Genomic DNA, 27,833 nt, shown 5'->3' on the forward strand with positions numbered 1-27,833 from the left:
GTATCTCTAATTCTCATTTGTTTTTATTCCCACCCCAAATGGTGACCATACATCCCAAGGTTTATGAAGTGTGAACCACCTAGTTTACAGAAGGATGTATGGTATGGAGGTAAAGCAGGGAGCAGACCCAATTATATTGTAATTCCAAATTTGTCTTTGTTTCCTTTACTGAAATCTGTAAATTCTTTATGTGTTGCATTAATCCTGCCATGATTCCCCTGTGAACTAAAGCAGCGCTGAAAGTGCTCAGTTGATAATGCAAGTTTTATTACCGATTGACTGTGTGACCTTAGGAAGTCACTTCACCTTTCATTTGTTCATTAAGTTCATCTTACCTATTAAGAATCTGCCAGATGCTGTCTAGATACACAGTTCCTACCCTCAACTTGCTTACTTTGTAGTGGTAGTGATGGTGGAGATAGTGAGAGTCAATACAAAAGAAAAGAAATATGCAGAAATTATGAGAACCGTGAAGGAAAGAAAACAAATATAGTAGAATGATGGTATGGGAATGGTATGCTCTTTTCACAGGGCATTTGGGATTTCTCTAGGTAGCTGAAAAATGAAGAGGTTGAACTGGTTGCGAAGGGTTCTCGTAGTTTGAAAGACGTGTATTTTCTTCTTTTCACTATTAATTGTGTTCTGGAAAGGCCCACTGATGCCTTCCTTCTGGAAATAAGCAAATATGTTTAAATCAAATGCATCAATTTTATACTGCCTTAAGAGAATAACTAAACAATTTAGGGTGTATTGGGGGGTGTAGTTGCTGGTCACGAAAGAAAAAAAGAAACACCCTAACTAAAAAAAAAAAAAAAGAAAGAAAGAAAGATAAAAAAAGAAAGGGAAAAAAGCAACCTGAGGCGCAAGGTTTAATCGTGTTCTCAGATTTATGCCCCAGGGCGCATAAAATAAACTTCCTTAGCTTCTTCGCTCGCACCCAGCGAGTCCCAGTGCCCGGAGCTCAGAGCAGCATGGTGGCTGTACCTGACAGCTGCTGGGAGGGCACTAGGCCCCGCAGCCTGGGGAGGAGGAGCCGTAGGCGGGACCGACTGGAAGCAGCCACCTCAGCAAAGCGGCAGGATTTCCGCAGGGTGAGGGCTGCTGTCGCCCGGAAGAAAAGATTCCTGCAGCAGATGTCTCGTGATTACCTTGGGAGCTCTGTTTCGCCAGTTGAAACTGCGGAGGAAAGAAGGATCTAGCGAAATATGGCTACGGAGGGTCCTGCCATGCGTCGAGTGCAAGTGGCAGAACATCCCAGGTGGGGGAGAGGAGATGCCGCGCTTCGGGATCGGCTGGGTAGGCTAGGTGCAGATAGTGTCCAAGATTTCTGGCTCTTCGCTGGCTGCTTCTTTTGCTCCTGGGAATGGACAGAATCCTTGGGATTTTATGAGGCCGCATGACTGGGCTTGCGAGAAAGACCATATCTCAAAACACTTTACACCTTGATTCCTACCAAGGGTTGAGGGTTTTTCTCCATCCGTGCAGATCCTTCTTTAACCTTTGGTGTTGAAGGTGGTACACTGTTTCTGCTGGGCTTTAGCAGAAGTGCCCCAACTAACTTAGAACCCCTTCTTTCTTTGTCTTGCCTGCCAGTTGGTAGTGCTTTTTAAAATCCCCTTTCTAAAATACTTATTGCAAACAAACACACCCAAACCCAAACCCAAACAAACCTCCCTTGGTCTCCGCATCCCTTTAAACAAACCATAAAATCCAGGCACTGTCACTTAGGGAATTAATCTGCTGCAGGTACCTAGCTACAGAATAACTTTAGTGATACCTAGTGGAGGATTCTTTTCATTTGAGGGCATCTTGCAGATACTTTGTAGAAATACTTAGTTCTGACATAGGAGGGAAATCTCATAGAACGAAGTCTCTAACCTGCTGCATATTAGCTGTGCAGCTTTTCTAAGGTTGGATTCTCTTCTTCTTTGCTCTAATTTTTACTTTTTCCCTGTTAATTTTTTTCTATAACATTAAGTCTTCAAGCTTTCCCTGCTTCCTGGTTTTTCACAGTCATGTGGGAGTTGATAATATTATAACTTACTAAAACTTGCAAATGCTTTTTTCACCCTTAAGAAATAAAACGGTGTTTAATTACCTGGAAGAAAGGAGAGCAGCAGGGCTTTAGACTACTCGTGTATGTCCCTGGACTTTGGTATATTCTCTGAAGGTCTTGGGATGTATTGTTGCCCTTACATACTTGAATGAACTAGGACACATTGTGAAAGACATGCTTCAAATGAAATTCATCAGGAATTTGTTATGTGAAAATAATCTAGCCCCTTGTAGTTTAGGTGGTTTTTTTTTTTTTTTACATGAAACATATCCATGTACACATTTCTTCTGTTTCTATTAGTTATGACTTAATTATAATGCTTAATATTTCTATAATTACTGTGCGGGGGAAGGGGAATGGTGGTAACATGTACAGAAACTGAAGAATTATTTACTAGGTTTCCTTAGAGTTGTTTCTTGCCTTTTATGAATTTCACAGTATTCATTCATGCAACATACATTAATTGTTAACATTTATCATTCTGTGCTAGCTGCAGAAGAGATCATAGTAGTGGTTAGATAATTGTGCTCTGCCATTTTCTTGTTTTTCACTTGTGCATGAAATACAGTAATAAGTTTCAAGCAATGTTTCAGCCACTTACTCATTTTAGCAGGGATGAGTTCAATGAAATCTAGATAGTATATCTATAAGCCCACCTAATTGGTCGTATGTTGCAGTATGCTGAAGGGAAAAAAAATGCATAAGGGCCCCATGGCCAGACTGTCTTCTTTGGAATTCCTACTGTTTCTTTAGAATGCCTCTTCAACTTCACAGGGCACCTGATATTCTAAGTAAAGGCACTAGTCAGTCACATTAAACATTTCAGCAAACGTAATTTCTTTTTTTTTTCTTTTTATATAAATGTCAAATAGAAATAGAAACTCTAATTTTTTTTTCTGCATTTCAATCTCGCATACTCCCTATACTATAAGACTACTTCAAATTCCAGTGTTCTAGCTTTCTTAATGCATTCTTAGGAGTAGCTTTCTTAATGCATTCTTCTCTTTTTCTTCTCTTTGGAATGAACCTTTAAACTGTTGGATTATTGTTTTTTTTTTTTCGTAACAGCTTTATTGATATGATATCCACATACTATACAGTTCACCTGTTTAAAGTTTACAATTAAGTGTTTTTTTAGTATATTCACAGGATTGCACAGCCATTGCCATAATCAAAGTTCGAACATCTTCATCATCCCCCAAAGAACTCTGTATCCCTCAAACTATCACTACCACTCCCACCCCACCCTTCTCTACTCTGCCCTAAGCAACCGCTAATGTACTTTCTGTCTCTATAGATTTGCTTATTCTGAACATTTCAAATAAATGGCATCATATAATATGTGTTTTTTTCGTGACTGGCTTCTTTCACTTAATGTAATGCTTTCAAGGTTCATCTGTGTTGTAAAATGTTATCAGTATGTCATTCCTTTTTATGCTTGAATAATATTCCATTGTATGATAATATCACATTTTGTTTATCTATTCACTGGTTGATGGACATTTGGGTTGTTTCCATCTTTTGGCTTGTGAGTAATGATTTTGCATGAATTGCATTCTTAATATGAAAGATTGGGATTATTTAAAAATATATTCATTAAAAGTTAATATATAAAAATATTCATTAAAGCTTGAAAATTTCACAGTTCCTTTCCTCACTATAGTCTCTGATTGCTATCCTATGCCAGTTCTTACTCCCTTCTTAGAAGTTATCCATTTGGTTCACATTCTTGTAATATCGTTTTATCTTTATGGTATCTTTACTTTACTTTACTGTATCTTTTATATTTTTATATAAAAATATATTTATATGTTATATATTTACAGAATATAAATTTTATATATTTATATCTTTTATATTTTTACTGTATCTTTTTATCATTATTACCATTTTTTATAAAAGTGAAATCATATTTATTTTTCTGTTACTTACCTTTTTTCACTTAATAATACTTCTCAGAGATCCCGGCATATCAGTCCATACAGATTTATATCATTGTTTTTTAGGGCTGAGAGTATTTCATAGTATGAATAACGCTATTTATTTAACCACTCAACTGCACTGTACATTTAAGTTTCCAGTTTTTCACTCTCATTAAGTGCTTTAGTAAACATCTTTGTACATATATCTTTGGGCATTTTTGATGCTATTTCTTTAAGCTCATTAATGGAAATGGAATCAGAGTCAAAGTTAATAAGTATTTAAAATTTTGATAGTTCCTGCCCTGCAAAAAAAAAATGATATTAGATTGTCTATTTGTTGTTAGTTTTTAGGAACTCTTTATGTATGTATTTATTTTTTGTATGAAGGGATGTAGTTTTAGATATAAACCATTTGTTGTTTTGTATACATTATATATTGTTCCCAGTCTAGCACTTTGCCTTTAATTTGATGATGTCTTTTGTTGTGTAGATATTTTGTACTTTATGCATTATAGTACATTGTTGAATGATATCATCTCTGTCCTTATTCTGGTTTCAGTGGGGAAGCTTCTAATATTTTGTCATCACATAAGTTGTTTACTATTTCTGATAAGTAGCTTTTATTAAATCTAGGACATTTCTTTCTTTTCTAGCTTGTCCATGCTTTTTAAATTATTATTATTTTAAATTTTATTTAAAAAATTAGTCATGGTTATTGAATTTTTGTGCATATTTTGAGAGGACCATGGAATTATAGAGTTTCCCCCTTTTATTTGGTTGGAATAGTATGTGTTTAATGAAGAGATTTCCTGGTACTATCTTTATATTCCTGGAATAAACTCTGTTCGCAAATATTAAATAATGTGTGTTGGATTAAAATTACCAATATTTGTTTTTTCTCTGTTTTCACAGGGGATAATAACCTATATTTTGCTTTTGTGGGCTATTGTTGTTTTAGCATCTGGGTTATTCTGGCCTCCTAAAATGAGATAGAAAATAAACAGGAAAGATGTTAGGGTTCAAAGCTGATGGCCAACAAAAAATTCTTGAGATGTCTTTGGTATAAAAAGGTGGTTTTATTAAAGCACAGAGACAGGACCTGGGCAGAAAGATCTGCATTGGAGTTGTGAGGGGTGGCAATTATACACCTTCAAGTTGAGAAGGGAGGTTAGTGTTAGTCTCTAAGGAATTTTGGAAGCAAGGCTTCCAGGATCTTGAGGGGGCTAGCTATTGTTAGGAAGAGGTCATTTATTACTGTCCAATAAAACCTTAGTCATGGGACCCTTCAGATCTGTATCAATGGGTCATAAGGTTGGTGATGATTGCTAATAAATACCTTGGGGGAGTTAGAGATAAGGAAATTTCCAAGGGAATTTTTATATATTTAAGTGGCTTACAGGATGCTGGGGGTTCAGGCAAAGATTGCCTTTTGCCCTTAGCGAAGTTCCTAGAGGAATGTCACTCTGCCTGTTTCAAGGACTTGTCAATGGACTATAAGGTGTAAGGAAATTTCATTTTTCTTCTGCCTTTGTTTACCACATCAGAAAGGCTTTCTGTAGCTTGTACTGTTAGAACCATTTATGAAAACAAAGCATCATCTTTATTTAAGGTCTGGCAGAACTAACTCATAACATTTTCTGAGCCTTGTTAAGGAGATTATTTCTGACTACTTTTTCTGTTTCTCTTCTGTCAATTTTTAGACACATAATGTATATATATGTATACATGTATGTGTGTGTGTGTGTATATATATATGCATATATATGTGTGTGTGTGTGTGTGTATATATATATAGATCTATCTATCTATCTATATATATCTTAAGTCAAAAGCATTCAGAGCACCAGATTCAGCAATTTGTGTGGTGATGTTTTGGCCAATTCTGCCTTTAACAGTATAATCGTTGTAGGAGCTATTATTTTCTTTCTTTCTTTCTTTTCTTATTCTTTTTATTGTGGTAAAATAAATATAATATAAAAATTGACATTTTAACCATTTTAAGTATAAAATTCAGTGACATTAGTTACATTCACACTGTTGTGCAATAACCACTGCTACATATTTCTGACATTTTCATCATCCCAAATAAGCTCTCTACTCATTAAGCAATAACTCCCTATTTTCTCTACCCCTCAGCACGTGGTAACCTCTAATCTACTTTTTGTCTCTATGAATTTGCCTATTTTAGGTATTTTATATAAGTGAAATCATACAGTATTTGTCCTTTTGTATCTAGTTTATTTCAGTTAACATAATTTTTCAAGGTTCATCCATATAGAAACATGTATCAGACCTTGATTCTTTTCTGTGGGTCAATAGAAAATTCATACATACACACACACACACACACACACACACACACACACACACCACATTTTGTTTGTTCATTCATCTGTTGTTGGTTGCTTGGCTTGTTTGCACCTTTGGACTATTGTGATTAATGCAGCTGTGAACATTCTTGTACAAGTGTCTGTTTGAATCCCTGATTTCAGTTCTTTGGACATATACATGGAAGTAGAAATATTGGGTCATATACTACTTCTGTGTTTAACCTTTTGAGGAAACACCAAACTCTTTTCTATTCTGTTATTTTAAATGCTATTGTAAATGGAATTATTTTCTTAATTTCACTAGATCTGTTGTTTTGTATCCTGCTTTTTTTTTTTAAATTAACATATAATGTATTATTTGTTTAGGGGTACAGGTCTGTCATTAGGGACTATTATTTTCATATTGAAAATGCTCATTGTACTCTTGGGGAAGGGACATACTTTAAATGACTACATTTTAAGAGATGGAGTCTTGCTGGTGACACCCAGAGCTGTGAAGAACAGCTAGTACCCCAATTACAGCCATACTGCTTCATTATTAGAGGATTAAGTATTAAGTTTAGAAAAACACTGTACACTTCAGTTCTTTCTATTCTTAGAGAGAAATACTTTTCTTGTTTCCTTTTATAGCTTCCATGCATTTGAATTTCAAAGGGAGGAATGTTGAATGGTAAGTAAGCCTCTGGTGCTGAACACTTAAAAAAAGCATGGACCGACTGCCTTCCTGAGGTAGTCTGGGAAAAGGGCATGTTTGAGAACCCCCAAATCATTTCATTAAAGCACGTTTTAGGAGGCTCATTCTAGCTCTGCTGTTAGCACTTCATCTTATTTGTGTTTGCAGCACTCATAAAGGCAAATTAATAAGGATTCAAATTCAGCCGACCTTGAATTTTGTCTGCATATGATTTTCGGCAGGAACAAAAATGAGCCTCTGTGGAGGCTAGTGGAATTATGGAAGCCAGAAAACAAGGAGTTCCATGCTTCTCCCTCTTTCTCAATTTTTCTCACTTCTAATTGGTCACTAATTCCTATGGTTTTGACTTTTTAAATATCACCTTAATTTAATTTTCACCTTTTTCTATCCCCATCACTAATGTACACTTAAACTTTCTCTCTAGGTTTACTGTAAATGGCCACCTATTGGATTTCTTTGTTTTTACCTTGTCTTCCTCCAGCCGTCTTTCATACACTTCTCCGTGAGCTTCTTGTGTGAAATTGATTAATATCACTCTATCTGTAAATGTGTCTTCACATCCATTGCCTGTGGCTTAAAAGCCAGGTTCCTCAACATGGCATACCAGGCCCTTCAAGATCTGAGGCTTGATTACCGCCAGCCTCCTCCTCTGATGTATTTAAACCCTAATTATAATTTTCTGAATGCAGCATGCTGGGGCTTTTCATTCCATTTGCCTGGAATGCATCACCCCATCCCACTTGTCTGACATCATCCTTTAAAATTCATGTTAACTATTGTCTTTTGGGGGAGGCTTCTCTAACTTAACCTCCCCCTTCTGGATTTATTTTACCACCCACATTCTCCTACAGTAGGGATGAAATATCTTTTCTCTGTGCTGCAGAAGGACTGTATTTTTCTGGCTTATTGCTCTATTGTCTCTCTGTATTGTACTTTTTAGCTTAACTATCTTTTTTTCCTGCCAAATGTTTCCTAGAGGCCAAGGGCTACTATTAATTTCCTTTCTAAGTAGAGTACTTAGTAAAGCACCAGTAAATACTTCTTTAAACAAACGAACAAACACACTTTTTTTTTTTTTTTAAAGTAGGCTTCATGCTGGGCATGAAGACCAAGGAGGAGCTTGAATTCAATGACCCTGAGATCAAGACATGACCTGAGATCAAGAGTCATATGCTTAACCAACTGAGCCACCCAGGCACCTCTTAAAATTTTTTGGTTATTTTAAAATAAATTCACACAACATAAAAGTCAAATATAGCAAAAAAAAAAAAAATTAGTGTATACTCTTATCCCAGATTCTCCAAAGGTAACATTTTACCATATTTGCTTTATCACCTTTTCTATGTTTTATACACACACACACACACACACACACACACACACACATTTATGTATATAAATATATATAAAAAATTTACAGATGTATTCTTTATGATTTAATATAGGATCAATATTTGTGAATATTCCATGCATTCTTAAGTTCTATTTCCCATTAACAGAGTATAATGTTAAATATATGTACATATCCATAATCTATGAATTTTGTTGTTTGAGTCTTTTTTTTTTCCTTTTGTCCACCTGATCTTTTTTTATACTGAGAAAGGTATCTTACAGTCTTTTATTGTTAATAAATTTCTATCTGTATTTCCTTACTTTACATATAGATTTGCCTTATAAAAGTGGTTATAGTTTCATTTGGGGGCATTTCTTAAACTATTACCTTTGTTCTGAATTGCAGCCCTCAGCATTAAGAATTTTCCCTGTATGTTCTTCGGCACACATTCTATAATGTCTGATATCAGGATTACTATTTCTGTTTTCTTATTTCCTAAACTCTGCCACCCAGATTAAGTTTTTTGAGAATTTGAATTAATGGACACAGAGAATTAATTAGATAGTATAGGACACGGGAGCTGTTAAATCTTGTAGAGTTGAGGCCACAGTGTCAAGAAAACTGAAGGTATGGAGGAACAGAAACCAAGATACTCAGAGAGGCAACTGAAATGTGAACAGCACTGAACAAAGAGAAATGGAGATGGTGTCTTTGGAGGGATGACAGAATGAGACATGAAAAAAGACTAAAGACATTAATATAAACAGTTTCTGATGACTGTCCAGTTCTTAGGACACCATCTTTTTTTTTTTTTTTGAAGATTTTATTTATTTATTTGACAGAGAGAGATCACAAGTAGGCAGAGAGGCAGTCAGACAGACAGAGAGAGGGAAGCAGGCTCCCCGCTGAGCAGAGAGCCCGATGCGGGACTCGATCCCAGGACCCTGAGATCATGACCTGAGCCGAAGGCAGCGGCTTAACCCACTGAGCCACCCAGGTGCCCAGGACACCATCTTGAATAACTTCCAAAGATATTCAACATTTCTTTCTATCATTATAATAAATAATTTTTCTTTTTCCTTGAGCTGTTTTTGGTATGATTTTCTGTTTCTTACAGCAAATTAACCTTTAAGATCAATCAATTAATTAATGAGTGTCTTGAATATAGTAGACTTTAAAAGATATTTATTGTCCTTGTGTTATTATGCAGATAACACTATGATGTGGGACTATTAACAGTGGGAGGGTATTCATAGAAGTGCCTTGAGGTGATTGAACAGTATAAAATTATTAAATCTATTTTAAGAATTTTGGATCTATAAGGGGCCTATAAGGAACATCTAGTCAAATTCTTTAATTTCACAGAAGAGAAGCTAAGGGAAAATGATTTGCTCCATTGAAATTAGAACTGTGGTCTCCTGATAACTACTCTAGTTTTCTTTTCTTTCTTTCTTTCTTTTTCTTTCTTTCTTTCTTTCTTTCTTTCTTTTAAAGATTTTTTATTTATTTATTTGAGAGAGAGAGAGAATGAGAGAGACAGAGAGAGCACAATCAGGGCAGAGGGAGAAGGACAAGCAGACTCCCTGCTGAACAGGGAGCCTGATGTGGGACTCTATCCTAGGACCCTGGGATCATGACCTGGGCTGAAAGCAGAGTCCAACTGACTGAGCCACCCAGGCATCCCACTCTTGTTTTCATTTGGTTACTTGTATTGGATTGAATAGTGCCATCTCACCTGCACCCCATTCATGTCCACCTGGAACCTCAGAATGTAACCTTATTTGGACTAGCATCTCTGTGTACTTAGGTAATCAAGTTAAGATGAGTCATAATGAATGAAGGTGGGCTCTAATCTGATAAGACTGGTGTCCTTATAAGAAGGAAAAACAGAGACACAGAGACACACGGGGAGAATTCTGTGTGGTGACAGAGACAAAATTTGGATTGATGAGGCTGTAATCCAAGGAATGCCAAGAATCGATGGCTACCACCTGAAACTAAAAAGAGGCAAGGAGGGATTCTCCCCTCCAAGTTTCAGAGGCGCATGGCCCTACTAACACTCTGATTTTGGACTTCAAGTCTCTAGAACCATGAGACAATGAATTTCTATTATTTTAAGCCCCACCCACTTTATAGTATTTTATTATGATAGCCTTAGGAAACTGAAATACTACAATTTCTTTTAGTATAAAGAGATTCTTCTCTGAATATTTTTCAGAAAGTTATATTCTTTATAATTGAAGGAAATAATTTTTCCTGTTGAGCACATTAATCTTTTCCTATTCTTCTGTGTGCTTCACTATACTATTGTGTCACCTAGGAGGTTACCATATTGTCATATCCTAGGATTTTCGAAGGAGTATGTAGGTGAAAAAATTTTGCTTTTCTTTTTAGAGATAATTAATGGTGGTAGGTATATGAAATATGTTTGTGTATCTTATGGATTTTTCTGTTATACAGATATCCTGAAGTATTCTACTTTTGCTTTCAGATTGCTGAAGCTAAAGGAGATGTTTAACGCTAAGTTTGGATCCATTCCCAAGTTTTATGTTCGAGCACCAGGAAGAGTCAACATAATAGGTATTGCTAAAGTTCCTTCTCTTATTTTTTTCTTCCTTTGGTAAGATCTAAATTTTTATTAGTATACTTTTTTTCTTAACTTTTCTCAAGAGAACTGAAAAAACAGAGTATTTCACATGTATCTCCTATAGCAAGTTAAGCTTTTGCATAAAGAACACACTATATTTTCATCATTCCCAATCCATATGATTAATGTTAATTTTGTCCATTTATTTTAAAAAATGTATTGAAACTTCATTGTTAATATTGTTTTCATGAGAGATGAGAAGATTTTTTGTGCTGCAGGTTAAATTTTTAGATTGTGGTAAATAATCCTGATGGTTTTACATTTACTCATTGGATTAGAAGAATACTGGGAAGCCCTTTTAAAGGTGTGGTGACCCAGAGGGGGCACCTGGGTGGCTCTGTTGTTAAGTGTCTGCCTTTGGCTCAGGTCATGATCCCAGGGTCCTGGGATTGAGCCCAATGGCAGGCTCCCTGCTCAGCGGGGAGTCTGCTTCTCCCTCTCTGTTCCCTCTCTCAATGTCTCTCTCTGTCAAATAAATAAATAAAACCTAAAAAAAAAAAAAAGTGTGGATGAATAGGTTGTATTAAGATGAATAGGTTGTATTAAGAGAAAATGGCATGGGGAACTGAGAAAAAACTAGGAGTCAAGGAGAATTAAAAAGAAAGCTTTCTATAATGGAAAATATAAACTTACAAAAAAGTCTTTGGAATAATATAATGAACTACCATGTACCCAATATCTAGGTTCAGTTATTTTCAACTTAGGTGACATATTTTATTTTGGAGCAAATAATGGAGGATCTAAAAAAAAAAAAAATGGGATGTTTAAGCATGGTTAAATGAGGAAGGGAGGGGGAATGGAGTAAAGCCAGTGGAGAGAGAGGGATTATAGGTAACTGAGAAGAGAGGAACTGATGGAGCAGATTTCCCGAGAAGGCTAGAGAGGTGGTATCTAGGGCATCAGAAGAGGGCCACTTTGACTCTTTTAACAGCCAGCAAGGAAAAAGAATGGTGCAGGTTCATGTAGGTAAATGTGTAACTTTCTACTTGGGAACCACTGTTTTATATTACTGTCTTTTCTGAAGGAGGTGAGAAAGACAGCTTTGAAAACCACTTCTCCATCTGTCATTGTCAATCCATAAAAAAAAACCCTTTTATCAATTCCTTTTAAAGGACACATCAATATATAAAGAAAAGACTTGCTCCCTGTAATAATATGTAAATTAATAATTATTTAAAAACACAATTATAATTATGCAGTTGAATTGTCTTCCATTCATATTGTGTTTCTTAGCTGGGCAGTGTTTGTCATAGGAACAATCAGGCATAAAAACCTGTCCTGGAGAGATATAGATGAGCTTGCTTATTATTATTTATTTCTCGAATTGTTATTTTGTAATTAAATCTTATGCATAACAACCTTGAGTTTAAATAGCAACTTGGAGAAAATATTATGGTACAATAGGAAATAAAATTCCTGCTGATGATTAGAGCTATGTCTAACACACTCAGCACAACTTATCAATGCCAGTCTAATTGTTAGACATTTATTTAGGCCACAAATATAAATAAAGTGAAGACCTCAACTTAATGGGTGTGTTGGCTTAATAAGGAAGAGAGTGAAATTCACACAATGTTAATATAAGGCAATGTGTAAAAGGCTTCAATTGTTCATACTTAACAAGGTAATATGAAAGAGCAACAGAGAAAGGAGATATTACTTTTTGGATACTTCATATAACTAGTCACAAAACAAAATAGTTGAAGATGATCACTATGAATTAGAAAGTAGAAAAAAACTTGTGAAGGTTTAAAGAAATCTAAAAATTAACAGAAACTAATTAATATACTTATTCTAGCAGAAGTTTCTGGCTCGGATGTTGGGGAGAATAAGAAAAGTGAATCATTTCCTGTGCATAGTATTTTTATTTTCTGTTAAAACCTGGCTCGTGGTCAAGTTTTTCCTGTATATCAACCTGATTGAGATTCTCTTGTGTCATATGCTAGCAATATTAAAAATTCTCTCTCTTTTTCTCTAGGAGAACATATAGATTATTGTGGATATTCTGTTCTTCCTATGGCTGTAGAACAAGATATGTTAATAGCTGTGGAACCTGTGAAAACACAAACTCTTCAACTAGCCAATACAAATCCCTTATACCCGTGAGTATTTAGGATTGCTACTGTGTATAATGGGGTGTGTGTCTGTGTGTGTGTGTATTCTTATTCAAATGAACTCTTTAGAAGCAATCAAATTTGTAATAAATCACTGACTTTATTTAAAATCTGTATCTGACTTCCAAAATAGTCTAAGGCTGCTCTTTAATATTTGTTCCTTTTTTTTTTTTTTTTGCTCATTCATTTAAGAAGCATTTCCCATTTTAGATCCTGGGCTGTACAAAAATGAAAATAACTGTCCTTGTCCAGAAGGTATTTATCACCTGTTTAGGTAGCTGTCTTCAGCAAAGTCAGTGGTGGTGCTTTTCTTATGTTACTAGGGCACCCTCTAATTCTCTCGTCATAACATCTTACCACGCTGTATTACAATTACCTGCTTGCTTGCCTGTATTCCCCCAGTAGATCATAAACTCAGGTACTGTAGCCTCTCCAGTGCTGTGAGGCTCGGTGTCAAACTTCAAGTTTGGTGCATAATGGATACTAGTTTCTAGTACATATGCTTTATCAAATTAAGGGCATACTTTTTTGTTTCCTGTTGTTTTTGAATTCTTAGTTTGCTAAGATTAAAAGATTAAAAGAAATTTGTTAATTTATTAATTGAATTTTATTAAATGTCTATTCAATATGGTAGAACAGTTTTTTAAAATATGAATTACACTGATGGATTTTCTAATGTTGAGCTGTTTTTGCCTTCCTGGAATGAGTCCTAATTGCTTATAATATAGTATGATGGACTTGATTTGCTAATTACAAAAAAAAGATTTGGGCATATGATTGGCACCTTTTATTTTTGGCTTATTGTTCATTGGCTAGTTTGCCTGCAGTAATATTTATTCATTCAGTAAATATTTTTTGCGTGCCTTTAATAAGGCACAATATGAGGCTGTGTCTGGCTTCTACATTGAAACCTTTAAAGAAAACTTTACATTATCTCAAACACAATTTTGTGTCATTATTTGTAAACATTTAAAACTGGCTATGTAACAATTTGTCATATTGATTTACTCAAATTCACTTAACCATTCCCACCATCATGAATATATGCTTTCAGTTTCATTTTTTCACAAACGCAGAGCCTGAGACAGACTTGAATGAAGGTAGAGTATTTAGGATATGATCCTGGGTGTGGTATTGAAACAACATGGAGAATGATTCAGGGAACCAGAGAGGAATTACTAAGGTAGGTAGTCCCTGCTATAGGTAAGGGGCTTCATTCTACTAGGACTTCTAGGAGGTATGCAGCATGCCTCCCAGAATTGTCCACATGTTGTGTAGCATTTGTTGCATGGAGATACTATGATCTACTCACCATTGATGGGCATTTAGATCATTTCTAGCTTTTGGCTATTATGGATAATGCTGTTGTGGAAATTTATAGACAAATCTGTGTGTGGACCTGTATTTCTTTTTTCTTGTCGATATCTAGAACTATTTGGTTTATCTTTTTAAGAACTTGCCTGACTGTTTTCTAGAGTGTTTGTACCATTTTTCATTCCTATCACCAGTGTATGAGAGTCCCATTTGCTCTACATTTTTGCTAACATGTCTTTTTAAATTTTAGTCACTCTCATAAATATGTACTAGTACCAAATTATGTTTTTTTATTTTAATTTCTCTAACTAATGATGTTGAACATCTTTTCATGTACTTGTCACATGGATATCTTCTTTGTTGAAGGGCTTGTTCAAATCTTTTTCTCATTTTTAAGCAGAATTTTCACCTTCTACTATTGACTTATAAGATTATCTTTTATGTTGTAGATACAAGTCCTTTGTCATATTAATTTCTTTTAAAGATTTTATTTATTTATTTGACAGAGAGAGATCACAAGTAGGCAGAGAGGCAGACAAAGAGAGAGGGGGGGAAGCAGGTTCCCGCCGAGCAGAGAGCCCGATGCAGGGCTCCATCCCAAGACCCTGGGACCATGACCTGAGCCAAAGGCAAAGGCTTCAACCCACTGAGCCACCCAGGTGCCCCCAGATCAATTTTTTGCATATATTTTCATCTAGTCTGTGCTTGGATTTTCATTTTTTACCATGCCTTTTGAAGAATCATTTTTAATTTTGATCAAGTGCAATGTATTGATTTTTTTCATGGTATATAATTTTTCTTTTTTTTAAAGATATAGTTTATTTATTTGATATAGAGAGCTCAAGAGAGAGAGCACTAGTGGAAGGAGAGGGGCTTAGGGAGAGGGAGAAGGCTCCCTGCTCAGCTCAGCCCATGAGCTTCACCAGAGCTGAAGGCAGATGCTTAACAAACTGAGCCACCCAGGTACCCCTCATGGTTTATAGTTTTTGACTTTTTAGGAAACCTTTGCCAAACCCAAGGCACTGAAAGTTTTTGTAGTGTTTTCTTCTAGAAATTTTATAATTTTAACACTTAAATTTAGGTCTATGATCCAGTTTGATTTAATTTTTATATGTGGCATGAGATGAAGGTTGAGGTTTATTTTTTTGCTCATAGCCATCCAATTGTGTCCTACCATTTGTTGGAAAGATCTTTTCCCATTGAATTATCTTGACAAACTTTGTTGAAAAGCAGGTAACAATAAATATATGGGTCTATTTCTGGACTCTATTCTGTTTATTGAGTGTTTTATTTGTCTATCTTTTTTTTTTTTTTTTTTTTTTTTGTTAGAGAGCGAGCGAGCACAGGCAGACAGAGTGGTAGGCAGAGGCAGAGGGAGAAGCAGGCTCCCCGCGGAGCAAGGAGCCCGATGTGGGACTCGATCCCAGGACGCTGGGATCATGACCTGAGCCGAAGGCAGCTGCTTAACCAACTGAGCCACCCAGGCGTCCCTATTTGTCTATCTTTTAAAATAAGATTTATTTCTTTATTAGAGAGTGAGAGCACATGCATGAGCAGCGGGAGGGGCAGCGGGAGTGGGAAAGGGAGAATCTCTCAAGCAGACTTAACACTGAGCATGGAGCTCCACTCAGGGCTCCATGTCATGACTTTGAGATCATGACCTGAACTGAAATCAAGAGTGAGACACTTGATCAACTGAACCACCCAGGCACCCCATGTATTTATCTTTATGGCAATATCACACTATCTGGAAACCATAGCTTTTTAAAAAATTTGTACTCTTTTTATTTGAGTATAGTTGATATACAATGTCACATTAGTTTTAGGTGTACAACATAGTGATTCAGCTTCCCTATACCTTATGTTATGCTCACAAGTGTGGCTACCATCTGTCACCATACAAGGCTGTTACAATATCATTGACTATATACCCTATGCTGTGCCTTTTATTCCAGTGACTTATTCATTCCATAACTGGAAACTTGTATCTCCCACTCTCCTTCACCCATTTTGCCCATCCCCCCACTCCCTTCCTTTTGGCAACCATCAGTTTATTCTCTGTATTTATATCTGATTCTGCTTTTTGTTTGTTTGTTTATTCATTTGTTCTGTTTTTTAGATCCCACATATAAGTGAAATCATATGGTATTTGTCTTTCTCCATCTGACTTATTTCACTTATCATAATACTTTCTATGTCCATCCATGTTGTGACAAATGGCAAGATCTCGTCCGTTTTATGGCTGAGTCATATTCTATTGTATATTTACTATACTTTCCTTATCTATTAATCTATCTTTGGACACTTAGGTCACTTCCATATCTTGACTATTGTAAACAGTGCTGCAATAAGTATAGGAGTACATATATCTTTTTAATTAGTGTTTTCATTTTCTTTGAGTAAACACCTATTAGTGGAATTACTGCATTGTATGAAGTTTCTGTGTTTAATTTTTTGAGGAACTTCCATACTGTTTTCCCCAGTGGCTGTACCAATTTATTTTCCCACCAGCAATGCATGAAGTTTCCTTTTTTCCCACATCCCCACCTTTTGATTCTAGCCATTCTTACAGGTATGAGGTGATATATCATTGTGGTTTTGATTTGCATTTCCCTGATGATTAGTGATGTCAATCATCTTTTCATGTGTCTTTTGGCCATCTGTATGTCTATTTGGACCATCTCCCCATTTTTTAATTGCATTGTTTGGGTTTTTTTGGTATTGAGTCATATATTTTCTTTATATATTTTGAATATTAACCCTTTATCAGATATATCATTTGCAAATATCTTCCCCCATTCAGTGGGTTGCCTTTTTGTTTTGTTGGTGGTTTCCTTTGCTATCCAAAAGCTTTTTATTTTTATGTAGTCCCAATAGTTTATTTTTGTTTTCATTTCCCTTGCCTAAGGAGACCTATCTAGAAAAATGTTGCTACTGCTGATGTCAGAAAAATTACTGCCTCTCTTCTCTTATGGATTTTATGGTTTCAGATCCACATTTAGGTTTTTAATCCATTTTCAGTTTATTTTTGTGCATGGTGTTAGAAGTGGTCCAGTTTCATTCTTTTGCATTTAGTTATCCAATTTTCCCAGCACCATTCATTGAGACACTGTGTTTTCCCCATGGTATATTATTGCCTCCCTTGTCATAGATTAAATGACAAAATATGTGAGGGTTTAATTCTGGGATCTCTACTCCATTCCATTGATCTGTGTGTCTGTTTTTGTGGCTAGTACCATACTGTTTTGATTATTGCAGATTTGTAATATATCTTGAAATCTGGAATTGTGATACCTTCAGCTTTGTTTTTCTTTCTCAAGATTGCTTTGGGTATTTGGGGTCTTTTTTGGTTCCATAAAAATTTTAGGATTATTTGTTCTAGTTCTGTGAAAAATGCTTTTGGTGTTTTGATAGGGTTTGCATTGAGTTTGTAGATTCCTTTGGATAGTGTGGACATTTATCAGTATTAATTCCTCCAATGCATGAGCATAGGATATTTTTCCATATGTTTGTATTGTCTTCAGTTTCTTTCATCAATGGTTTATAGTTCAGAGTACAGGTCTTTCACCTCCCTGGTTAAGTTTATTCCTAGGGATTTTATTCTTTTCAGTGCAATTATAAATGGAATTATTTTCTTTCTGCTACTTTGTTATTAGTGTATAGAAGTGTTAACAATTTCTGGGTATTAACTTTGTATCCTGCAACTGTACTGAATTCATCTATTACTTCTAATAGTTTTTTGATGGAGTCTTTAGGGTTTTCTGTATATAGCATCATATATACTATATATGCATCTATATATACTATATAGCATCTATATATACTATATAGCATCATATATACTATATATATATATATGTAGTCATCTGCAAATAGAGACAGTTTAACTTCTTTCTTACCAACATGGATACCTCTTACTTCTCTTTCTTGTCTGATTGCTTTGTCTAGGACTTCCAACAGTATGTTGAACAAAAGTTGGGACAGTGGACATCCTTGTCTTGTTCCTGATCTTAAACAGCTCTCAGTTTTTCACCATTGAGTATGGTGTTAGCTGTGGGTTTTTCATTTATAGCCTTTATGATGTTGAGGTATATTCTCTCAAACCCACTTGATTGAGAGTTGTTATCAGGAACAGATGTTGAATTTTGTCAAATACTTTTTCTGTGTCTATTGAGTTGATCATATGATTTTTATCCTTCAACTTGTTGATGTGGTATATGACATTGACATGCAAATACTGAACATCCTGCATCCCCAGGATAAATCCTATTTGATTGTGGTGAATGATCCTTTTTTACACTTGATCTTAGCCAAAAGGCTGAGAAGCGATTGATCCTTTTTTTAAAATTTAAATTCAGTTAGCCAACCTATAGTACATCATTAGTTTCAGATGTAGAATTCAGTTATTCATCAGTTGCATATAACACCCAGTGCTCATCACATCACATGCCCTCCTTAATGCCCATCATCCAATTACCATATATCCCCCTACCTCCCCTCCAGCAATCCTCAGTTTGTTTCCTATAGTTAAGAGTCTCTTGTGGTTTGTTTCCCTCTCTGATTTCTTTCCATTCTGATTTCCCTCCCTTCCCCTATGATCCTCTGCAGTGTTTTTTATATTCCACATATGAGTGAAACCATATGATAATTGTCTTTCTCTGACTGACTTACTCTGCTCAGTATAATACTCTCCAGTTCCATCCACACTGATGTAAATGGTAAGTATTCATCCTTTCTGATGGCTGAGTAGTATTCCATTGTGTGTGTGTGTGTGTGCGTGTGTATGTCTGTATATATGTGTATAAAGAACACATCTTTATCCATCCATCTGTTGATGGACATCTCGGCTCTTTCCTTAGTTTGGCTATTGTGGACATCCTTTTATTTTTATTTATTTTTTTTTTTTAAAGATTTTTTATTTACTATTTATTTGAGAGACAGAGATCACAAGTAGGCAGAGAGGCAGGCAGAGAGAGAGAGAGGAAGGGAAGCAGGCTCGCTGCTGAGCAGAGAGCCCGATGCGGGGCTCGATCCCAGGACCCTGGGATCATGACCTGAGCTGAAGGCAGAGGCTTTAACCCACTGAGCCACCCAGGCGCCCCGTGGACATCCTTTTAATGCATTGGTGAATGTGATTTTCTAATTAAAAACCGTAGCTTTATAAGAAGTCCTGGAATTAGGTTGTGTAAACCCTCTAACATTGTTTGTCTTTTTCAAATTTATTTTCACTGTTCTAGATCTTTTGCATTTCCTTATTCATTTTAGAATCAGCTATTCAACTAACATGAAAGAGTACACTGGGATTTTTATTGGGGTTGTTGGGTTTATTGGAAAATGTGTAAATCTTAGAAAATGGTAGGGCAGAGAGGCAAGACAGGGATGCTAGAAAAAAACAGGCATGAACTAACTAATCAAAAGAAAGATTTCTGGGGCACCTGGGTGGCTCAGTGGGTTAAAGCGTCTGCCTTCGGCCCAGGTCATGATCCTAGGGTCCCTGGATCCAGCCCTGCAACCAGCTCTCTGCTCAGCGGGGAGCCTGCCTCCCCTTCTCTCTCTCTGCCTGCCTCTCTGCCTACTTGTGATCTCTGTCTGTCAAATAAAGAAATAAAATCCTTTAAAAAAAAAAAAACACAAGGTTTTTTTTAAAATGATGTATTTAGGCTATATTTCTAATTCTGTAGAACTGACACTTTTCAGCTTTGTCGTTTGTATTTCTCATGTAGCTTTGTGCATCTGTACAAATTTCTTCTTCTACCCCTGACTGCTTCCTGGTTTTCTTTTCTTTGTGGTGACTTTCAAGATCTTTGCTTAACTAGGAATAGAACCTGATCAGTGTTGCTAACATAGTTTTATCCACTTTCCAAATTCTGTGGCCTCTTGTTGACTGTGAGCAATATATTTTAACTTCTGTAGGTGACACTAAAATGCTTGTGAGCTGGAGTCATACTGTGTGTTTCCTTGGAGAGTCACTAAACCTCTGTAAGCCGCCAGGAAGGCCTCCCCTCTTCACTCTAATATGCTGATCATAGACATGATGCCCTTTTGGTCTCACATCCCATTCCATATTATACACCATCATGTGACAGTAGTGTGTGATCATAATTTGTGTTCATGTTGTCTCAGCTAGTTTATGAAAAGATAAGCCCTGTGCCGTTTTCCTTTATATTCCTGTGAATGCCTTGCATACTTAAATATTTTTCTTAGGACAGGGTGTGTCTATGTTACTGAGTTAAGATAATGCGTGGAGGGCGCCTACTACAGTGACTGGCATATAGTAGGTATTTGGTAAACTATGTGAAGAGTATTCAGTCAATATGGGGAATGTTGCTTATTTCCTTAATTTTTATTTGACCCCGTCTTCCTCCATTTCATGTTTTTTTGTCCTTTGGCTGATTTAGAAATCTTTTTATCCATTTTTCATTTTGAGATAATTTTTGACTTACAAAGAACTCAAAAATAATACAAAGAATTCCCACACATCAACTGATATGTTCTCAGTTCATGATATCAAGGAGACATATGACATCCCTTTATTGATGGTGTTAATTTTGATCATTTTGTTGAGGTAGTGTCTGCCAGATTTCTTTGCCATAAAATTACTATTTTTTTCCCTTTACAGTAAGTATCTGATGGGGCAAATACTTTGAGTCTATGTAAATGTTTTGTTTCTTATCAAACTTTTTCTCCCTAACTTTAGCATGCATTGATGATTCTTTCCTGAAACAATTATCATGGAGTTTGCCACATAGTGATTTTTTGATTTCCACCATTTCTACTTCATCTATTCTTTGACATTTTACTCTAAGGAAGAGGTTTTCCTTCTCCTTCATTTAGATAGTTTTTCGTTTGTTAATTTATATCAGTATAGATTCATGGAATCTTATTTAACAAGTTATGATCCATTAGAATCATTATTTGTTTTTTTCCCCCATCTTCTTCTTAAACTGTGAAGATGGTAAAATTGGATAGGTGGCAAAGAGTGTGGAGAGAGAAGTGTTTGAGTTCTGTTAAAGTTAGAGATATGCCAAACAGCAAACCCCATGGATAAGCATTTATGTGGTTTCTATCAGCTTAACAAGGACCATCATGAAATAAAAGGTGGTGTAGATTATGTTGAAATATATTGGTTCCTCTATGTTTCAGGAAATAAAAAGGGTCAGTAAGAAGTAGTTTAATTGTTAAGGTCACTGCAGCTTCCCTTACCTTTTAGCATGTGGGGATGTTTGTTGTTTTGGGGTAGACTGTGAAGTACATAGATGAAAGTAAATGGAGAATGAAATTTCAGTATCACTCTTGTGGCACAAGATGGCAGCAGTCAGCCATGGATTTTGCAGCCTCTAGCCTTAATGGTGTCTTTTGTTTTTGCAGGGACTTCAGTACTAGTTCTAATAATATTCAGATTGACAAAACCAAGCCTCTGTGGCACAACTATTTCCTATGTGGATTTAAAGGAATTCAGGTAAATTGGTTTATCAGGCAACTACTAGCTGTTGAACTTAAAGTGTGTATATTATATATCAAGATTTTTAAAAATTTACTATGTATTTTTTGTCATCTTTCAAAGCTAATGTATGTTTCTATTATTTTATTTTAGAGGATGAGGTAGGTATGATTGTTCACTGGGGTTCACAGGGAGCAGTAATGTCTGTTCATAAATTAGTTACATTTGATGAAAATCCTCTTTTTAAAAAAATCTTTGTTCAAATTTTCTTTTGAAGGATGCAATCTAGTAATATATTTGTTCTAAAAATATGTAGGTATAGGCGCCTGGGTGGCTCAGTGGGTTAAAGCCTCTGCCTTCGGCTCAGGTCATGATCCCAGGGTCCTGGAATCGAGCCCTGCATCGGGCTCTCTGCTCAGCAGGGAGCCTGCTTCCTCCTCTCTCTCTCTCTCTCTGCCTGCCACTCTGCCTACTTGTGATCTCTCTCTCTGTCAAATAAAAAATAAGATCTTAAAAAAAAAATATGTAGGTATATACTGTAGTAGGATTTAGTCATACAGCCCTAGGTTTGAATCTGAGCTCTGCTCAGCTGTATTAATTCAGCCTCTTTAAGTGTCAGGTTTGTTATCTGTATAATGATGTCCTTGCTATCCAGCAAAGAGTTGTTACAAGGATTACACAGTGCTTGACACACAGTAGGCATTCAATAAATAAACAACTAGTATTGTTACTACCACTTCAGATAGGGTAAAAAAAAGAGGTAGTAAAGTTTATTAGAATAAGTATTTTCCTTAGAAACATTGAATAATTATCAGGAACATCTCTAATGTCATGGGCAAGAATAAGAAAATGAAATATTTCTACTTTTTCTCCAAAATAAAAAAGTGTAAGTCAATTAGATTTGTTAAAATCCATGTTTTAGAGAGCTTGTGTTCCTTGCTGTCTGGTGGTCCTAATCTGAAGCTTTGTCACAAGTAGCCTAGGACTCAGTGGCATATTTCATTCCAGGAAGGCATCAGATTTATTTCTGATGTGTAGTCCTATACTCAGATTTTGGTGGTTCTGGTCTTAGAGTTCCTGCATTCATTTCTTCTCTCCCTTCCTTCTTCCTCCCTCCCTCCCTCCTCCCTCTCTTCCTTTCCTTCATTCTTCTTTCTTTCTTTATCTTTCTTTTCTTTCCTTCCTTCCTTCCTCTTTTTTTATTTGTCTTTCTTCTTTATTGAGACACATGGTAATAACTTATGGGAACAGGTATTGGCAGCTTTTAAATCTTCAAAGTTATCTGGCTTATCAAATGCATTAGTGGGAATTACAGTATTTGGAAGGATTTGCCTGACAAATGCAATTTGATCTTCCTTATAGCAACATGCTTTTTATAGCATGTGGGTAAGTGACCTAAATACTGCTTGTTGCTTTCTGTTGTTTTTGAAAATTTGAGGCCTTAAAGCCTTCTTTTTTGGTTTGACAACTTAATGTGCTAAAGTAGGTTTGTACAGCAAATTTTTGGCAGAGAATTAATTTAAAAGTTAGCCTGTTTAGAAAACTTCAAATTCAAATACTAGAAAATTTCAGAGGATAATTTGTTTATATTAAATTGAACATGTTATCCTTTGGGATAGAGCTATTACAGAATTTGGCAAAATCCATTTACGTTTTTGAATCTGTTGTACATTTTAATTTAAACATTGCGTGATAAGTTTGTAAGTATGATTCACATTCAAGATACACGGAGGATCAGTTTATGGTTAAATATATAGCATTCTCCAAGGATTTTTTTTTTTTTCTTAAAACAAGCTGTCTGATGTTCTGTATGAAAGGGCATTGGCAGCAGCAGTGTTTCAGTTTATAATTTGTTTGTATTTCTGGAAAGGAAATTTTTAGATGACTTGAAATCAAGAAGAGAAGTACATCCAACAGAATCTCTTTTTTTGTGGTGTGTGAGTTTTGCCAACATAGGAAAAAAGGACAAGAAATTAAGGGAAAAAAACCAGCCTTTAATTTGCAGAGTTTTGTTGTTACTTTGGTTATTCTAACTAGTTTATTGAAATTTCTCCCTAGAATAATATGTATGATGAAATGCATAATTATGTAATATAATAGTATTTTGTACTTTGGTCTTGAGCTTTTTGAGTAATTTGCAAACATGTGGTATTTTTTCTTGAAAATGGGGTGGCCTTGAATTTATTTTTAATCCTAAACCACAAAGGTTATGATATAATATCATCTTAAGTGTCATCCTAGATATTCATCTAAGTATCCTAGAGATTTCCATCTTTAGATCAGAGTCTCATTATTTCTCATTATTTCTTTCTTTCCTAATTGTAGAAATAAGAGTTTCTCTACTTCATTTAGAGTCTGTATTCTCTGAATTCTAATTTGGCTGTCTTGAAAGCTACCATATGGCTTAACTGTATCTATAAACTCTAGTAAAAATCTGGATTTCCTCATATAGCTCACTTACATTAAATCATAGTGACAGTATGCTGGCCCGTGTTACTGACTGCAGTGGAGAAGTTCTCAACCAGAAATCAGAGACCTGGGTCCTACCCCCAGCTCCCTATATGCAATGTTGGAAAAAATTTTTAATCTTTTGGTATGTAGGTTTTTCCATTAGTAAAATGGAACTGAACTTGAGAACACTTTTTCTTCAGAGAAACTTCTGAAGAAATACTCAATAGAAACAAGCTGCTGCTTCATATTAGACTTTCACAGTCATATTGTGTTGGGCTGTGTTACATGGAGCTTTAATCTGCCTCACTAACATTGTGTATTTATCTTGCTACTTGAGAAATGGAATTATAATTGTTTAATTAATTTTTACATTTGTTTAAGTCAGTTAATGTTCAAGAAAAAGATGACTCAAGGCAATTTTAGGAAATGGATCAATAGCTTTTTGTTGAACAAAGTAAAAAATAATCTACAGATTACCAAACCCTATAGCCAAGAACCATTAAATGTAATATCATGTATAGACTCAAAATTGAATTGCACAAGTAGTTTCTATAAATAGCATAATAAGTCCATTGATAAATGTTTGCTCTCTGGAGAATGAAAGAATGTTTGCTACTCCTTGAATCTAACACCAAAGTTATAGCACTGTTTTTTCCTTCTATTCTTAGGAACACTTTGGTCTTAGCAACCTGACTGGAATGAATTGCTTAGTGGATGGAAACATCCCACCAAGTTCTGGACTTTCCAGCTCCAGTGCTTTAGTCTGTTGTGCTGGCTTGGTGACACTCACAGTGCTGGGAATGAACCTATCTAAGGTAACCAACTTAAATATGTTAGCCTCACAGAACTCTCTCTTTGTAAAGCCATTAATATCTGAATCTCCAAATTATAAGATCTTTCTTTGATTACAAACTTTATCTTACCTGAAAGGACTCTACACATGGGAATGTACTATAACCTAAAAATTCATAAGTCCTGCTTGTGATAAACCACTATAAAGTATCTGATACTTTGCAAATAGGGAGCAGATCTGTGAATATCTGAATTAAAATGCTCTTGTGCTCTTACATTAATTGTGGAGTTTGAGTGCATGGATATCTTTTTGGATCACCTCACTAACAAGTTCAGTTTAGACCAAGAAATTGTAGGCCTCATTGTTGGACCTGCTTATTTTCAACCAAAACCTTAAATTAAATATTTGACAGGCACTGGGTAAAAAGGGTAAAGACCAGGCAATAAAGGAACTGAACAGCATATCTGTTTATACCAGCAGGTTAGTCACTGAAATAAACTTTAAAAAAAATATTGCATTACAAAGAGGAAATGCTTATTTAAAGGAAACATAAATCCTACGAAAGGTCAGAAAGCCTCAACTTTACAAGTTCACATAAATCTCTGACTTTGCAGTTCAGAGCAGGTGTGCTCAGCTTTAATTAATGCTTTGGAGTTCTGGTTCAAACAAAATGTTATCATAGGTTCTTTTTTATCCCATACACATATACTACCACATTTATAGGTGGTTTGGGAAGGGCATCAGGCAGATCAAGAGAAAGTCCGCCACATGCTTGGTCTGTCTTCAGCCTGTTTAAATTTTCATTTTGAAAATTTTATATACAAGAGGAAAGAGAAAATAAAGGAGAAAGCAAAGGCTCAGATAGAGTTCTCTTGTCTGTCTCTTGGCTGTCTTGTATAAGTATACATTAGTTAGCCCTTTGTGAGCCATGGCTTATTTGGTGGGAAGAGCAAATCACTTGTTTTTTGTTTATTGAGAGGAAAGAAAGCAAGGGAAAGAAATCCATATGTGAAATGCGTTTCCAGTGGTACTATGTTTAATCTGATGATTTATTTATTTATTTATTTATTCATTTGGTCATCATTCAACCATTGTTTATTTAGTGGCTACTTTGTACCAGGTAATGTTCAAAGCATTGGAGCTATGATAGGTCCAGTTTTAACCCTCATAGTGCTTATGATCTGAAATGGGAACAGAGACAAGTGACAGACAACTATAATAGGTTGTGATGAGTGGATACATGCAGATTTAGAGAGTATGGAATATCTAAACTGAGACACAAGGATTTTTAGATGTTTGTCAAGAAATACTGATAGCATGAAAACACTGGTAACATCAATAGGCATGTATCAGGTGGAGGGAAACTTACGTGGGAATATCTAGAGTAAGAGTGATCATAGATTGTTGGAAGAACTAAAAAGGGCTTAATTTGGCTGGAGTAATTTGGATAACAGAGTAGGAGACCAGATGTTGGGTCTTGTGAGCCATGTTGAGGAATTTGGGCTTTATCTTGATAGCAGTGTAAAACCATTTCAGGCTTTTAGAAAGAGGGTAACATTATCATGCCTATATTTTAGAAAGATCACTCTGGCTCTATTATAAAATCTAGATATGAGGGTAGTAACAATATTGGTAGTAGGGAAATGATTTGGTCTAGGGAAATGGCAGTGAGAATGGAGAGACCTGGATCATAGACTTAAAGTACATCTCAGACAGAATCAATAAGACTTGCTCATTGATTGGGTATGGGGATGAGGCACAGAGAAGAGTCAAGGATTTTACCCCGGTCTCTGGCTTGGTGTGATTTGTTGGAATAAGGAATATAGATGAAACTGAAATATTGTTAGGGAGGGATCTCTGTGGGCATGCTGATAGAGTTATATAGTATTTAGTCACAAACAATATCCTTGAAGATGAGGAGGATCTGAACTCGAGATGGCCCATTTGAGAGTTATTTGTATATAACTGGGTTTTGAAGCTATAGGAGTGGGGGAGAACAACCAGTGGAAGAATGTAGGTAGAAGGACAAGGAAGACTAGGACAAGGTTCTGACAAGCATGAACATTCGAAGGATGGGCTTAAGAAGAGATGTCCACTGAAGAGACTGAGAAATAATCAGATAGATAGAAGGAAAATAAAAAAGGTAAGGCAACAGCAAAGACAAAAGAGAGACTATTTCATGAAAACAGTGGTGTCAAATGCTACTGGGATGTCAAGTGAGACAAGGACTAACCTTCATTAGATTTGGCATCAGAGAAGTTGAAGAAAACCTTGGCAAGAACAATTTAAAATAGGAATATGTTAAAGTGTCTATGAGAAGTGAGAAAGTGGAAAAGTTCAGTGGATACAAAAAATCTGGCTATGCCTGGTGAAAGAGATAAAATGATGTCTGTCATGGGGGTAAGGTCAAGAAATTAATTTATTAATAAGAGGATTGGTGAAACTTTTTTTTTCACTTTTTTTTTGGCTTTTAATGGTATAAATATCTAAGGGAAAAGAAGAAAAAATGATGAAGAAAAAACACTTGAAACTTAGGAATTAATTTTGGCTGCCTCTGTGTTTTCAAAGTAAAAAAATAACAAATGTATTGACATAAAAAGAGACACATGGATCAATGGAACAGAATTAAGAGCCCAGAAATAAACCCATGCATATATGGTCAATTAACTAATGACAAAATATATAACAAACTCATACAACTCAATAGCATAAAAACAAACAATATGATTAAAAATGGG

At 35.6% G+C, this 27,833-nt stretch overlaps 1 protein-coding gene across 1 annotated transcript in view; it reads left to right on the forward strand.

The window, feature by feature from the left end:
• Nucleotides 1-1,124: 1,124 nt before the first annotated feature.
• Nucleotides 1,125-27,833, forward strand: part of GALK2 (galactokinase 2) — a 77,788-nt gene continuing 51,079 nt past the window's right edge. The window contains exons 1-5 of the mRNA XM_080809723.1: nt 1,125-1,258; nt 10,827-10,915; nt 12,961-13,084; nt 21,779-21,869; nt 24,971-25,159. Of these exons, the coding sequence (XP_080665849.1) occupies nt 1,206-1,258; nt 10,827-10,915; nt 12,961-13,084; nt 21,779-21,869; nt 24,971-25,159 (546 nt within the window). The 5' untranslated portion in view covers nt 1,125-1,205. The remainder of the gene's footprint in view (nt 1,259-10,826; nt 10,916-12,960; nt 13,085-21,778; nt 21,870-24,970; nt 25,160-27,833) is intronic.

Source organism: Martes martes (genome assembly GCF_963455335.1).
Source record: "Martes martes genome assembly, chromosome: 7".
Classification (NCBI taxonomy): Eukaryota; Metazoa; Chordata; class Mammalia; order Carnivora; family Mustelidae; genus Martes; species Martes martes.